Source organism: Aricia agestis, chromosome 3 (genome assembly GCF_905147365.1).
Source record: "Aricia agestis chromosome 3, ilAriAges1.1, whole genome shotgun sequence".
NCBI classification, from domain to species: Eukaryota; Metazoa; Arthropoda; class Insecta; order Lepidoptera; family Lycaenidae; genus Aricia; species Aricia agestis.
In genome coordinates, this window is record NC_056408.1 from 23,403,698 (window position 1) to 23,416,661 (window position 12,964).

General features: G+C 35.5%; 1 protein-coding gene across 1 annotated transcript; it reads left to right on the forward strand.

Moving 5' to 3' along the window:
- The first annotated feature begins 204 nt into the window (after positions 1-204).
- On the forward strand, positions 205-1,498 carry LOC121725758. The gene is made up of 5 exons (XM_042112859.1): positions 205-405; positions 547-635; positions 721-845; positions 924-1,000; positions 1,123-1,498. The coding sequence occupies exons 1-5, from the start codon at positions 315-317 to the stop codon at positions 1,254-1,256; spliced, it is 516 nt and encodes a 171-aa protein (XP_041968793.1). The 5' UTR covers positions 205-314; the 3' UTR covers positions 1,257-1,498.
- Positions 1,499-12,964: the final 11,466 nt, after the last annotated feature.

Sequence of the window (12,964 nt, forward strand, 5' to 3'; positions counted from 1 at the left end):
AGGCAACAGCCCACCAATTAAGCCTAAAGCCACAGAGGTCATCAAACCTTTGAGCTTAGACTGTTATTTCAAATAAAAAAATGTATATGTCACTGACTGTCAAAGTGTGATTGACACTTGACAGTTGACAGTATGGTCATATGTCAAAATTTGTGTCAAGATCTACAAATATAAACTAGTAAGTAGTAATCTGTGGTCAAGAGGTCTGAGGTAGGTACCGTAACGGAAATTATTTTCAAACTAAATTTAATTTATCAAAATTAGTTTTGATTTTAAAATAATTATAGTTTCATACTCGTGAATTTAATCAGAAAATGGCTGAGCCTTTTGTCTTAGATAGTAAGAAGGATCCATGGTATTTACGTGTGTTGGAAGAAAGCGACGCGCTTTACAGAAAAATCGACGGTAAGAAACTTACTTGTCTGCTTGTGTAGGGGTCTGACCGTCTGTTGCACTGAGCACAACTGGCACAAGGTCTTGATTTTCTCTTTCAAATTGTAAATATTGTAAACAGCAAATGACAATGTTATTGTTAATATATTGCAGAAAAACTTTCACAACAGCAACAGCAAATTAAAGCTATTAAGAAAAGGACGGAACTCGAATCCAAACTAGACCAAGAGCTTAAATTAAAGGTAAAAAAACCTCTTTTGGTTCGATACGGGATAGTGTTAAGTTATAAAATAATGATTTAATTTAATATACCACATGTGTTGGCAGGAACAATTGACTCAGAAGCTAGATGAGTTGTCGCGGAGAGGTGGGGAGTTGGACCGGGTGTGTGCGGCTCTGAAGAGTCGGCTGACGATAGCTGACAGTGACCAAAATCGCCTAGATAATGCAAAGTATGCCTTCAAGCACAGTACCTGTAATGTAACAACTAAATTATGCACTAAAATATTGATTTCATTTTTTTTCTCTAGAGAAACTTATCAACTAGCAAAAGAGCTGACAGGAGTGCGGTTTGACTTCAGTGCTCCACCAAATGTTGCAAAGGGATGTATCCTTTTTACTAAGAAAACTTTTTATTTCAGGTGCCTTAATAATTAATGTACTTTTACCAAATTCTTTACTAATGTTAATATACTCTTTATCTGGTGATTTTCCTTATTAATAATGCAGATGTAAAAAATGAGGCCCGTAAAGTGCTCCAGTCTTTTGAAATGCAAGCAGACAGTGATGCCCTGTGGAACATCATTCACAGCTCGTGTGATCCCGCCTGGCAGACCGATAAGGAGAATCATCCGCCTAACTGAAAATTAACCTTAAATTTTTTATTATCAAACGCTAAAGACCCATTTTACTGCATAATAATTATTTTGACAAATCCTACATAATTTTATACATACTTCATTGAACACAACAGGCAGTAGTACTTATAATACTGAGTGTGCTACTTTCACAGTGAATACATATAATAAGAAACCTTAAAGTAATTATCATGTAGCTTTGTTGCACTTTTTATTCTAAAAATTAAAAATAAAAATGACAATATTAATTAGATAAGGTTTTATTAACCGACTAGCTGTTGCCCGCGACTTCGCCCGCGTTAGTATAGTAGATCACGTCCCAAGTATTATTTATTTTACAAACATATTCAATGTACAGCATTGACTTTCCTACGATTTTATTATATATAAGTAGATAGATGTTCCGCGCGGCTTCGCTTGCGTAATTTAGGAATTTCGCGCGACCGTACATTTTTCCGCAAAAAAATTTCATATAATTTCCCCCGTTTTTTCCGCATTCTCCTCTATTCCTTCGCTCCTATTAGTCGTAGAATAATAAAATATAGCCTATGGCCTTCCTCGATAAATAGGCTCTAATTATCTAACACTCGGACCAGTAGTTCCTGAGATTAGCGCGTTCAAATAAGCCCTTTCAAATAATTTCTCCCCGTTTTTTCCACACTTTCCTCTATTTCTTTGCTCTTATTAGTCTAAGCGTGATAAAATAGCCTATAACCTTCCTCAACAAATGGGCTATCTAACACTGAAAGAATTTTTCAAATCGGACCAGTAGTTCCTGAGATTAGCGCGTTCAAACAAACAAACAAACAAACTAACAAACTACTACTGCAGAATTATAATATTAGTATAGATTCAGTGCGGATGACACGGGAGCCGTGTCATACGCGTTTTTAACGTGTGGCGTATGACACGGGAGCCGTGTCATTTGAAAAACGATTGTATCTCCCTCAAATTACACTTTAGAAGGTTCTACTCTGAACAAAATCATCTTAATTTTCCACGTAGAACAAGCCTATAGGCTTCGCCTCTGAATATTCTGTGAATTGAAAAAAAGTAGGGGCCGTAAACCTTTTTTAAAAGGTGCATTCATTGCGGATTATACGGCAGCTGCGTCTTATGGGTTTTTAACGTGTGGCGTATAACACGTGAGCCGTGTCATTTAAAAAGCGATTGTATCTCCCTCAAATTACACTTTAAAAGGTTCTGCACCGAACAAAACCATCTAAATTTTCTACGTAAAACAAGCTTATAGGCTTCCTCTCTGAATATTCTGTGAATTGAAAAAAGTAGGTGCTGTCTCATTTTTTAGCCCACCGTACATTATCCAAAATTTCTGATCACTAAAATTCGGACGCCCGCCGGAACGTACTCTGTTCATATATTTTGTTGTGGACCCCGCATTCTATCAGAATTCTGACGTGTCAAATTGTATGAGCGTCCGACTTTTTCTGATAATAAATTCGAATAATGTGCGGCCGGGCTTTTAAAACTTTTAAGAAAATAAAGAAGTAATATTGGGAGTCTTCATGGTTCCCATCATCAGATCACCACTTTTGTGAACATGGTACCAACTAGGAACCGGATCAATCGGAACAAATACCCTATACAACAAAAGAAAAATCCGTTCACAAACAGCGGAGTAATCGTTGAACACACATAAAAACATATCCACAGCCAAACGTATAACCTCCTCTTTTTTGGAAGTCGGATAAAAAATATTAAACTACGAACTTCTTTAAATTAATCTACGAACGTATAATTTACTTTGGAAACCCAGATCTATTTAATATAGGTAGTGTATATATATATATATATATATATATATATATATATATATATATATATATATATATATATATATATATATATATATATATATATATATACAAGAAGTGCTCGTTTAAAGATATAAGCTTAAGTTAATACAAGCGTAAAAGCCAAAAAAAATCATAAAGCTTTTTGAATGTGGCGGATGACACGGTAGCCGTGTCATCTACTCCTATGGCGTATGACACGGCTCACGTGTCACGGGAAAATTGTATGCCGCCACGACTGAAAGTCTTCAAAAAGGTGCGCCGCATTGAATCGGTTAACCATTTATGAGCTGGAGGAGGTCTTCGCCAACAGGCACAATGAATTAAGAGATTAAATTAATTAATAACTAAAGAAAACTTGTATCATATACTGTAATTAAAACCAAGTTCCAAGGTAAAAACAATAATAACATCCTTATAATATGCCAATTCCAAAAGTTTCAAATATTCTGTCAGAGAACTGAAGATTCAGGCTCTATCAGTAGGGCTAGCATAATAACAGAAGACATGGGAAAGAATCGACATACTGACAGATTTTATCCACAAAATGGCGGATTTCTATTGTCTAACTGTCACTTTGTCTTGTCTGTCACTTTGTCTATTCTTCCGTAGAAAGAAACCGTTTCTATGGTGACATTATTACGCCAGCTGGTACCGACTTCAAAATGATGAAGATTGAGTACAGCTGTTATAGTTGAGGTTTAGTCGAATTCGGAAAAAGGCACTATTAAATAGGAAATTTTATTTAATACTTTTTAGTTAATATTAAGTATAAGGATGTTATTATTGTTTTTACCTTGGAAGTCGGTTTTAATTTTTTGTTAAAAATAATAATTTCACTCTTTTCAGTCACCTAGTAAACTATCGCGTATATTCTACGTATCAACAATTTGAATATCAGGTAGGTAGATAATCCGGGAGTTGACAGTAAGTCTGTTTAAAATTTTAAAATAATTATTAAATTTTATAGATTTATTGATAAAAACTCTAAAACAATACAAATATCGAAAAAATAATTATTGATTTATTTTATTTTACATTGAAAAAAATAGGATTTATTGACTGTAAGTCACGTGATTGGAAACGCCAATCTGAATCAGTGACGTCATCGTTCAGTGTCAAAAAAAATTGACAGTTGTTAGGTTAAACACTTACTCACTTTTGCTCTACGGTTGTTTTGTTTCATGAACGATGACGTCACACGTGGGCACGAGACCATAATGCCGCGTTTTTGTGACATATTTTGAATTCAGTATTTAAAATAACTTTTAACTCATTCTAGGGAATAATAATGAATAAAATATTAATTTACAGGTATTATTGTAAACAACTGAAGCGCTTAAAACTATTTTTTAAAAATTGTCAACTCCCGGATTTTAAACAATACCTACATTTAAAAAATCGATGTGAACACGTGCTACTTAAGCAATTTAACGATTTAACGCTTCAACTCCACAGATTAAGGGTATATATTATAGTAGATTCATCTCCCAAGCGGCCACATGTGGTCGCCAGAAGCCCAGAACAATAGATTTCCAAGAATCCGCGATCGAAGGATGACCGAATCACACCGGAATGGCAGCGGCGCGGCGAGCATTTTCAGTGCCATATGATCACAATAGGCATAACTACATATGATTTTAAACTTTATCTTAATTATTGTAATAGTATTGCTTGAGAAACTCGTAAAGTAATTTCTCAAGCGATACTATGTATTACAATAATGAAGATAAAGTTTAAAATCATATGACACTGAAAATGCTCGCCGCGCCCTGTCATTCCGGTGTGATTCGGCCCTTAGGCCTTATTCCTAAGGGGGGTATTACATTATCATTTATATTGGATCATTTCTATGGGGGATATTAGATTATCATATATATTGGATCCGAGATCATTGAGTCAATGATATTGGATAATGTAATATAGACATATGATTCATTTCTTCCTTGATCATAGATTTTTGACATTTGCTGAGAGATTGGATCCAATACGGTCATAGAAATAGGTGTTGCCAGTTATTTAATATAAAAAAGAGTTTTTAATTTCTTGTTCGTTAATATGTTTCAAATAATGTAATGTAATTATTTTTCTAATTATATACTTGGATAATCTTTCTGAAATAACAAAAAACAAGCCATATTAAAAATGACGATGTCTTTTGACAAATCGAATTCTCTGAGATCTAACCCTGACGTCAATACCTGTCAGCGTTAGCGCTCTCCATTGGCTATTGAAACCACATATGACGTAAAATAGGATCAATGAAATATGAAAATGTAATAAGCAGATATGATCAAATGATCATATATATTGGATCCTATATATGATCCAATATAAATGATAATGTAATATCCCCCCATAGAAAACAAGCAATGGAACAGCAAGAAATGGAAAGGGCATAGTGACAATTTATGGTTTTTGTCGCGTAATTTAAAAACCATAAATACATTTCATATAAGCTATGGGCAAATTAAAGTGTATGTTTGAACCAATTTATGTACTATTTTTGGAAGCATCACTCTCCTCTGTTGGCAAAATAGGAATCCCTTTTTTTGCAGAGGTCTTTTTGATTGATTATTCTGTGTTATAAAAGCTGACCAATCGTGTTATGCTATGGGTAATTCAAAGACAAAGACATGATAAATACTGACAATGAACTTTAATTTCTTGACATTAGTCATTGGCTCATTTCTGATAAAAATCGAAATCGCTACAGCCAAATTATCAAGACGTCGCCTTAATCTATCAGATAAAAATCGTATAAATTTGCTTAATAAATGAATTCGATCAGTATATGTATGCTAATAAGGAGCAAAATCGTGTAAATAAATAAAAATACATTAAAGTACGAAGTATTTTTTTAGGGTTCCGTACCCAAAGGGTAAAAACGGGACGACCCTATTACTAAGACTTCGTTTGCAATGTCAAATGTGTGCCTTACGCTCTAGAGTTAAGGTTGAATTTGTTATGTTAAATTATTTTGTACATAAGTCGCCTAGAACTTGAATCATTTATTTTGAAACAACCTTATATTTTTATTAAAATCGCTATGAAAAGTACCAATATAATAAGGATGATATAATTGTGGTGTTGTGGGGGCATATTATTGTATCCATAGGTATACACTAAACAACCATGTGACATTGGTGACCCTGATGTGGTAATGATGATGATGAATATAATTTGCAATTTGCATAGTAGCATATGCTTTCAGTTCTTAAAACAGCGACTAAACCCCCAAACTTGTATCTATAAATAATCCGGAGTTCTCTTAGTATCTTCGGAACCATAGTATACCTTGGTGCAAAATCTTGCGTTTTGGTAACATATGCTTAGGATGCTTCTCATAAAACCAAAATCACCATATGTTTCGATATACATTTTGAGGAGTTCCCTTGATAACTCATGGATCCCATCATCAGATCACCACTTTTGGGAACATGGTACCAAATTGGAGTGAAACCTAATATAATAAAATAAAAATTTTGAAAAACGGTTCACAAACGGCGGTGTAATCGTTGAACATACAAAAAAAAATCGTCCAAGTGCGAGTCGGACTCGCGCACGAAGGGTTTCGTACCGATACAGAGCAAAAATAGGCTAAAAATTGTGTTTTTTGTATGGGAGCCCCCCTTAAATTTTTATTTTATTTTAATATTATTAAATATTAAAGTACACTTAGAACAAAAGAATGTGTGAAAAATTCAAGTGCCTACCTCTTGCCATTATAGATGTAGAGCGAAAAAGACCGAAAAAATCACGTTTGTTGTAGGTATGTGAGCCCCCCTTAAATATTTATTTTATTTTGTTTTCACTTTTCAGTATTTGTTGTTATAGCGGCAACCACAACAGATATACATAATCTGTGAAAATTTCAGAAGTCAAGAAGACAGACGGACAGACAACGAAGTCTTAGTAATAGGGCCCCGTTTTTACCCTTTGGGAACGGAACCCTAAAAAATATCCACAGCCGAACATAATATAACTTCCTCCTTTTTGGAAGTCGGTTAAAAATAGGCAATTTGGAATAAAAGGCTAAATAACCATTTATAATACTTACTTAATTTCATGACTGGATTTGAACATTCTCATCAATATGTGTACAAAAAGTTGTTTTTGAAGATTAATAATTTTACGAATCAACAGTACACAATTTACCTATGCTAAGGTGATGCTAAGTTTATTTTAGATTCTACAAAAGAATGCAGTGTTGTGCCAGTGGCAAGAAGTATGTAACCCAGTCTGCCAGCAGCCAGCAGCCAACTAAGCAAGGGTGCCAGTGGCAAGAAGTATGTAACCCAGTCTGCCAGCAGCCAGCAGCCAACTAAGCAAGGGTGCCAGTGGCAAGAAGTATGTAACCCAGTCTGCCAGCAGCCAGCAGCCAACTAAGCAAGGGTGATATAATAGTGCCTAAATAAATTACTATGAATGCCAATAATAGAACCTTCTGAGTTCTGTAACATATGAATTGTGCTAATAATTGGGAACTCTTTCATAACAATTGTGCAAAAATAAGTTTGTTTTTGACAAAAGAGGAGTCAACTACGAGTCTAAGGTGGTGGGTTCGACGTCGAAAGACAATGGGTCTTCGACTGTCGGAGGAGCTGAGTCTTCTACCATTTCGAGGCGAAGAGGAGATCATCGTAGATTAGCGACGTGGCCCCCCGGAATGAACGTCGCTAATCCGTAACCAATGAAGAAGAGGAATCATATTATGAAACATCAGTAGCGGCGCCAACTTAGACCAGCTTGGCGAGACTGGCTTCCCTTCCTCGTAGGACTCCACAATGATCGTTGAGAACGGTCCTTATATGCTTATAGAATAAAAAAACTTCGATAGTGCGATTCAGGATTGTTACGAAGATGAGGGTAGTTTTTACTAAGCAAAAAAATAGCATAGACAAAGTTGTAGGAACATAGCACAAACCACAGATTAAGGTATATGAGCACAAACATTGCAAGGACGTCTTGGTACAGATATTTACTACATTAAAATATAATTGAACGTGCCCAAGGTTTTGGACCGCGGGAAGGACCGCGACATGACACAAAAGTGTCGGTATAATTATAGTTCAAATTCAAATTCTTTATTAAGCATACAATAATATACAATAGTATAAAAGCTAGGTAGCGTACATCACGTCGTCTAATCCCATGCTAAGTAAAAACTTGTGTTAAGTATTGCAATCAGACAACAGATGCACACCGAACAATTTTATCCTAATATATATTACTAGCTGTTGCCCGCGACTTCGTCCGCGTGGACTTCAGTTTATAGCACGCGATGTCAACAAAATTGGTGTCAAAAGTTTTAATAAAAAAACCCTGGTACCCCTTAAATCAAAACAGCTATGCAGTGTCAGTAGGGTTGCTGAAGATTCCTCTTCCGCTTCCTCATAATGAGGAAGTTCCGCAATATTTTGGGTTCCTCATCCGTTACCGCATCCTCATAAATAAAAATAAAAAAATCCTCTTCCGCTATCGCTTCCTCAAAATTTAAGAGGAATTTATGAGGAATTTCACTGCGCATGCGCGTCGCTTATCCATCTTTTTTGTGTGCGTGTGTTGTGTATGTTACTGAACTCCTCCTTAATTGCTGGACCGATTTTGATGATTCTTTATTGTGTGTGTTTTGAGAATGGTTTAGATTCATAGTTTGGTCCACTGGAAAATGCCCTTTTAATTACTTTTTGTGTAATGTATAAAGACTTTTGAGTTGGGTCCGCTAGTATTTATAATTTCCTATCATCCTCTTCCGCTTCCTCATCCGCATCCTCTTCCTCAAAAAATATCCTCTTCCTCCTCTTCCTCATAATCACATCCTCAACAACCCTATTAGTGTGCATATAATATTTCAATTTTTTAAATTAATCTTTATATTTTATGACAAATTTTTAAGGTTATTTAGCCCCCCAATTACACAACTTTACCCATAAACTATTTATCATTGATAGGTTTAAGGTTAACTCACTGGCTACTGCATAGATAAAGTGTTGATTTAATAAGTAACGTAAAAAATAAGTAACGTATAAAAGAAATAACAATCGAGAAAAATGGACTATGTGATAATACCACCTCTTATACAACGACTTCTGGGCAAGCGTTAGCGCGATGTAGGAGACACACGGCGCCATCTATTTTGAATTTTTGGAACTAACTTAATTTGAACAAATTTACGCATTTTCACCCCCTTACAACGCTTTTTTTCAGTAAAAAAGTAGCCTATGTCCTTTCTCAGGCATTAGACTATCTGTATACAAAATTTCATTACAATCGGTTCGGTAGTTTTGGCGTGAAAGCGAGACAGACAGACAGACAGAGATACTTTCGCATTTATAATATTAGTATAGATTTACACATTCACACACAATCACACTACACTTTATCACGTATAGTCAATAGAAACCTGCGTTACTTTGCGGAAATCCTATGGATTTGGACCGCGAAATAAACCTCAACCTTTAAGTAAATGAGTGAGTGTACGCATAGGCATGCGTATAGCACCTCCCTCCTTTCCCACACTGCCTATGCGTACACTCGCATGCAAGAACCTGCATACACTACCACACAAGAAACCGAGCAAGCAGGTTGAAGACCTCTGCGTACACTCACTCATTTACTTAAAGGTTGATGTTTATTTCGCGAAATATTGCTAAAAATAATAACAAACTATATTTAAAGTGTCGGTATATTACAACTAGAGCAAGAGTTGTAAGCCGTGCGGTGGCGCATGTTTCTCTCTTTTGTCTTTTTATAACTTCGTTCCATCCGGTTGTCCCTTGACACCTCTCAAGTTTTTATTATTCGTAGGCCCAAACCTCAGGGTCACATTAACGTCGACCTTGGTTGTAAAGCAAAATAATAAGACAAAAAAGGTCAAGAAAAATAAAGTAAGCAAACATCTTAGATACGTTTTAGGTACAGACTACAGTACATCAAATATGTAGACAAAATTTTCTCATCGCCGTAAATCAATGATCAAACGGCTCCGAAATGACTGGCCGCTGGACCGATTGCGTTGAAAACTAGATTTTAAGTAAAACTTACAAAGAAGCTTTTTTTACTGAGGAAGTCCTAACTCCTAACTGATTAGTTAGGTACGGTATCAGTAAAAAACACTAATCAAATGAGCCCATATTCGGTTGGGCTGTTATTTTGTTTTATTAGCTATTACTGAGTTCATTATTTTTACAGCCAACTTCGTCATCAGATCCCGAAAGCGAATGCAATAGTAAACAATCTTACTAATAAATGCGAAAATAACTACGTTTGTCTGTCTGTTACAAAGAATAAAGACCTTATGGATGTATATAACATTTATAAATTCAAAGATTCTGACCCAAATTTGAAATATATAGTAGAATATAACATCCTGCATCGATTGATACCTTACCAATTAATTTAAAAAATCAATACCTTACCGATAAGTTACGTGAAATAATTCATTTCAAAATTTCCATTTATCATACGTAGGTAATGTTTGCCGGAAGTGTTACAATTTTCGAGAATTCGTCCGAATTGATAACTTTGTATCAAAGATAAACATCTAAAAAACTGCTTAAGTATCAATTTCTTTGTGCGATTTGCGATTTTTTAAGCCCAAAAAAAAGTGGGTTCACCGGTAATTCTGGGGAAATATTTCAAATTGAAATTTATGAAAACTATCCTTCGAAGGATGCGACAAGACTTTATATGAACTTGGGCGGGGGCGCTGCTGGTAAAGAAGAACTGTCAAATATGTTGTTTTTGTATGTGGCAGCGTTAGTTCCTTTTTTCGCCACCTTCATTTATAACTTTGCCGAGCTTTCTTGGCCGCCATTTGCGGTAGTCAAATTACAACAAATTTTTTTCAATAATAATTAAATATCGAATAGTTCTTTAAAAATCTATTATAAAAAATCATTATAATGTCTGGGTATCCAATTTTTTACATATTTAGTACTTTCATAATTTAATTGGACGTAGTACGCAATTTGACCTTATATCAATCCTTACATACATCCTTAATAATATTATGAATGCAAAAGTGTCTGTCAGTCAGTCTGTCTGCAAACAGTGCAACCTGCTAACGCTGCAACTGCTTTGAGTCCCAGGAAAGGTACTTTAATATTTCTATTAAATTATATAAATTAAATTATTTCTATAAAATTTAATATAAAAAAGGCCGAAAAAAATACGTTTGTTGTATAGGAGCCCCCCTTAAATATTAATTTTATTTTGTTTTCAGTATTTGTTATAGCGGCAACAGATATACACAATCTGTAAAAATTTCAGAAGTCTAGCTATGGCGGATCTTGAGATACAGCCTGGAGACAGACAGACGGACAGCCAACGAAGTCTTAGTAATAGGGTCCCGTTTTTACCCTTTGGGTACGGAATCCAAAAAAATCTTATGATGTACGAACTATGGTTCAATGTTCATAAATAAACAGAGTTGCGGGCGTCCGATTAAATAAATCACAATCAGCTTTCAAATAGAAAAAACTAGAAATCAAAATCGGTCCACCCGTTTGGATGCTACGATGCCACAGACAGACAGACAGACAGATAGACAGACAGACAGACAGACCGACAGACAGGCACGTCAAACTTATAACACCCCTCTTTTTTGTCAGGGGTTAAAAAAGACGTCCTTACAAAGTTACGTTTTCAATGTTGCGCACGCGTCCTGCAAGAAAAGAAAGACGGTAGATTTTAAAAATATTTTTGCACAAAATATTACAATATTTATGAGAGGGTGTACTTGTGTAGTTTTACAATTGAGTTTTACTTATACCGTATAGAACGTTTTTTTAGTTATTTTAAATACTTATCTTTTAATCCAAGATAATATTGAAGGTAAGTAAATACCGTACTTACTTATATTTTTTTAAAACACATCTACATATGTATATAAGTAATTCCATTCTTACTAATATTATAAATGGGAAAGCGTGTCTGTCTCTTCACGTCCAAACCGCTTTGGTATGGAATAATATGGATATATTGAGTCTCGGGAAAGTACATAGGATACCAACGAATACTATACTCACAAGGAGTAGGATACCTTATAACCCGGAACAACAAACGGCGCAAAAGGAGTTAGGTACGGGCTTCATCTAGTATTAAAATATTTTAGGTACCTACGAATAATTTACATAAATAATTATTTTACAGGATGACTAAGAAAAAAAAGTCTAAGAAATTAGTAACCGCTTTAAGCGAATGCCATATATCATGTCCGAAACAAAACCACGACACAATCGAAAAAGCAAACACAGGATCGTTAATATTTTCAAATAATTTCGACCCCGACGTTCTGACGAAATGGCCAAAACCGTGCCTGAAAACGCCAGACATACTGTTGCACAAACCTTTCGATTTCGGCAAACATGCACGCAAACTTCTGGCCAAAGAAGTGAGGTTCTATCATCCGATTCTCGGTAGAGATTACACGAGAATTAGCTGTCCGACCTACGAGGACCACAAGAACATCGTCCAATATTTCGATATGAAAAATCTGCCCTATCACACTTTCGGCAACCCTTCCAAACGGAAAATGAAAGTCGTGGTTAGGGGATTGAAGGACATACATGAGGACAAACTAAAAGCAGAAATAAAAACTTCCATTCCTGTAGTCAGAGTACATAAAATGGTGAGACACCGTGCTGAAAAGGACAAGAATGTACTCTTCCTGGTGGTCGTACCGAACAACAACAGCGGGAGGAAATTGCTTCTAGTTAAGCAAATATTTGGGCAGGATGTTAAATTGGAGCCTATTAATGACAAAACTAAGCAGTGCTACCGCTGCCAGAAGTGGGGTCACTCCCAAAGGTACTGCCATGGGAAGATTAGATGTGTGAAGTGTGCCGGGAACCATTTGTCCAAACAGTGTGATAGAAACCCCGAGGACCCCGTTAA

Bases quoted from the DNA above. Each gene is read 5' to 3' on its own strand.
- LOC121725758 (XM_042112859.1), top strand. From the start codon at position 315: ATGGCTGAGCCTTTTGTCTTAGATAGTAAGAAGGATCCATGGTATTTA. The intron at 846-923 runs GTATGCCTTCAA...TTTTTTCTCTAG, and splicing joins AATCGCCTAGATAATGCAAA to AGAAACTTATCAACTAGCAA. The intron at 1,001-1,122 runs GTATCCTTTTTA...TTAATAATGCAG, and splicing joins ACCAAATGTTGCAAAGGGAT to ATGTAAAAAATGAGGCCCGT.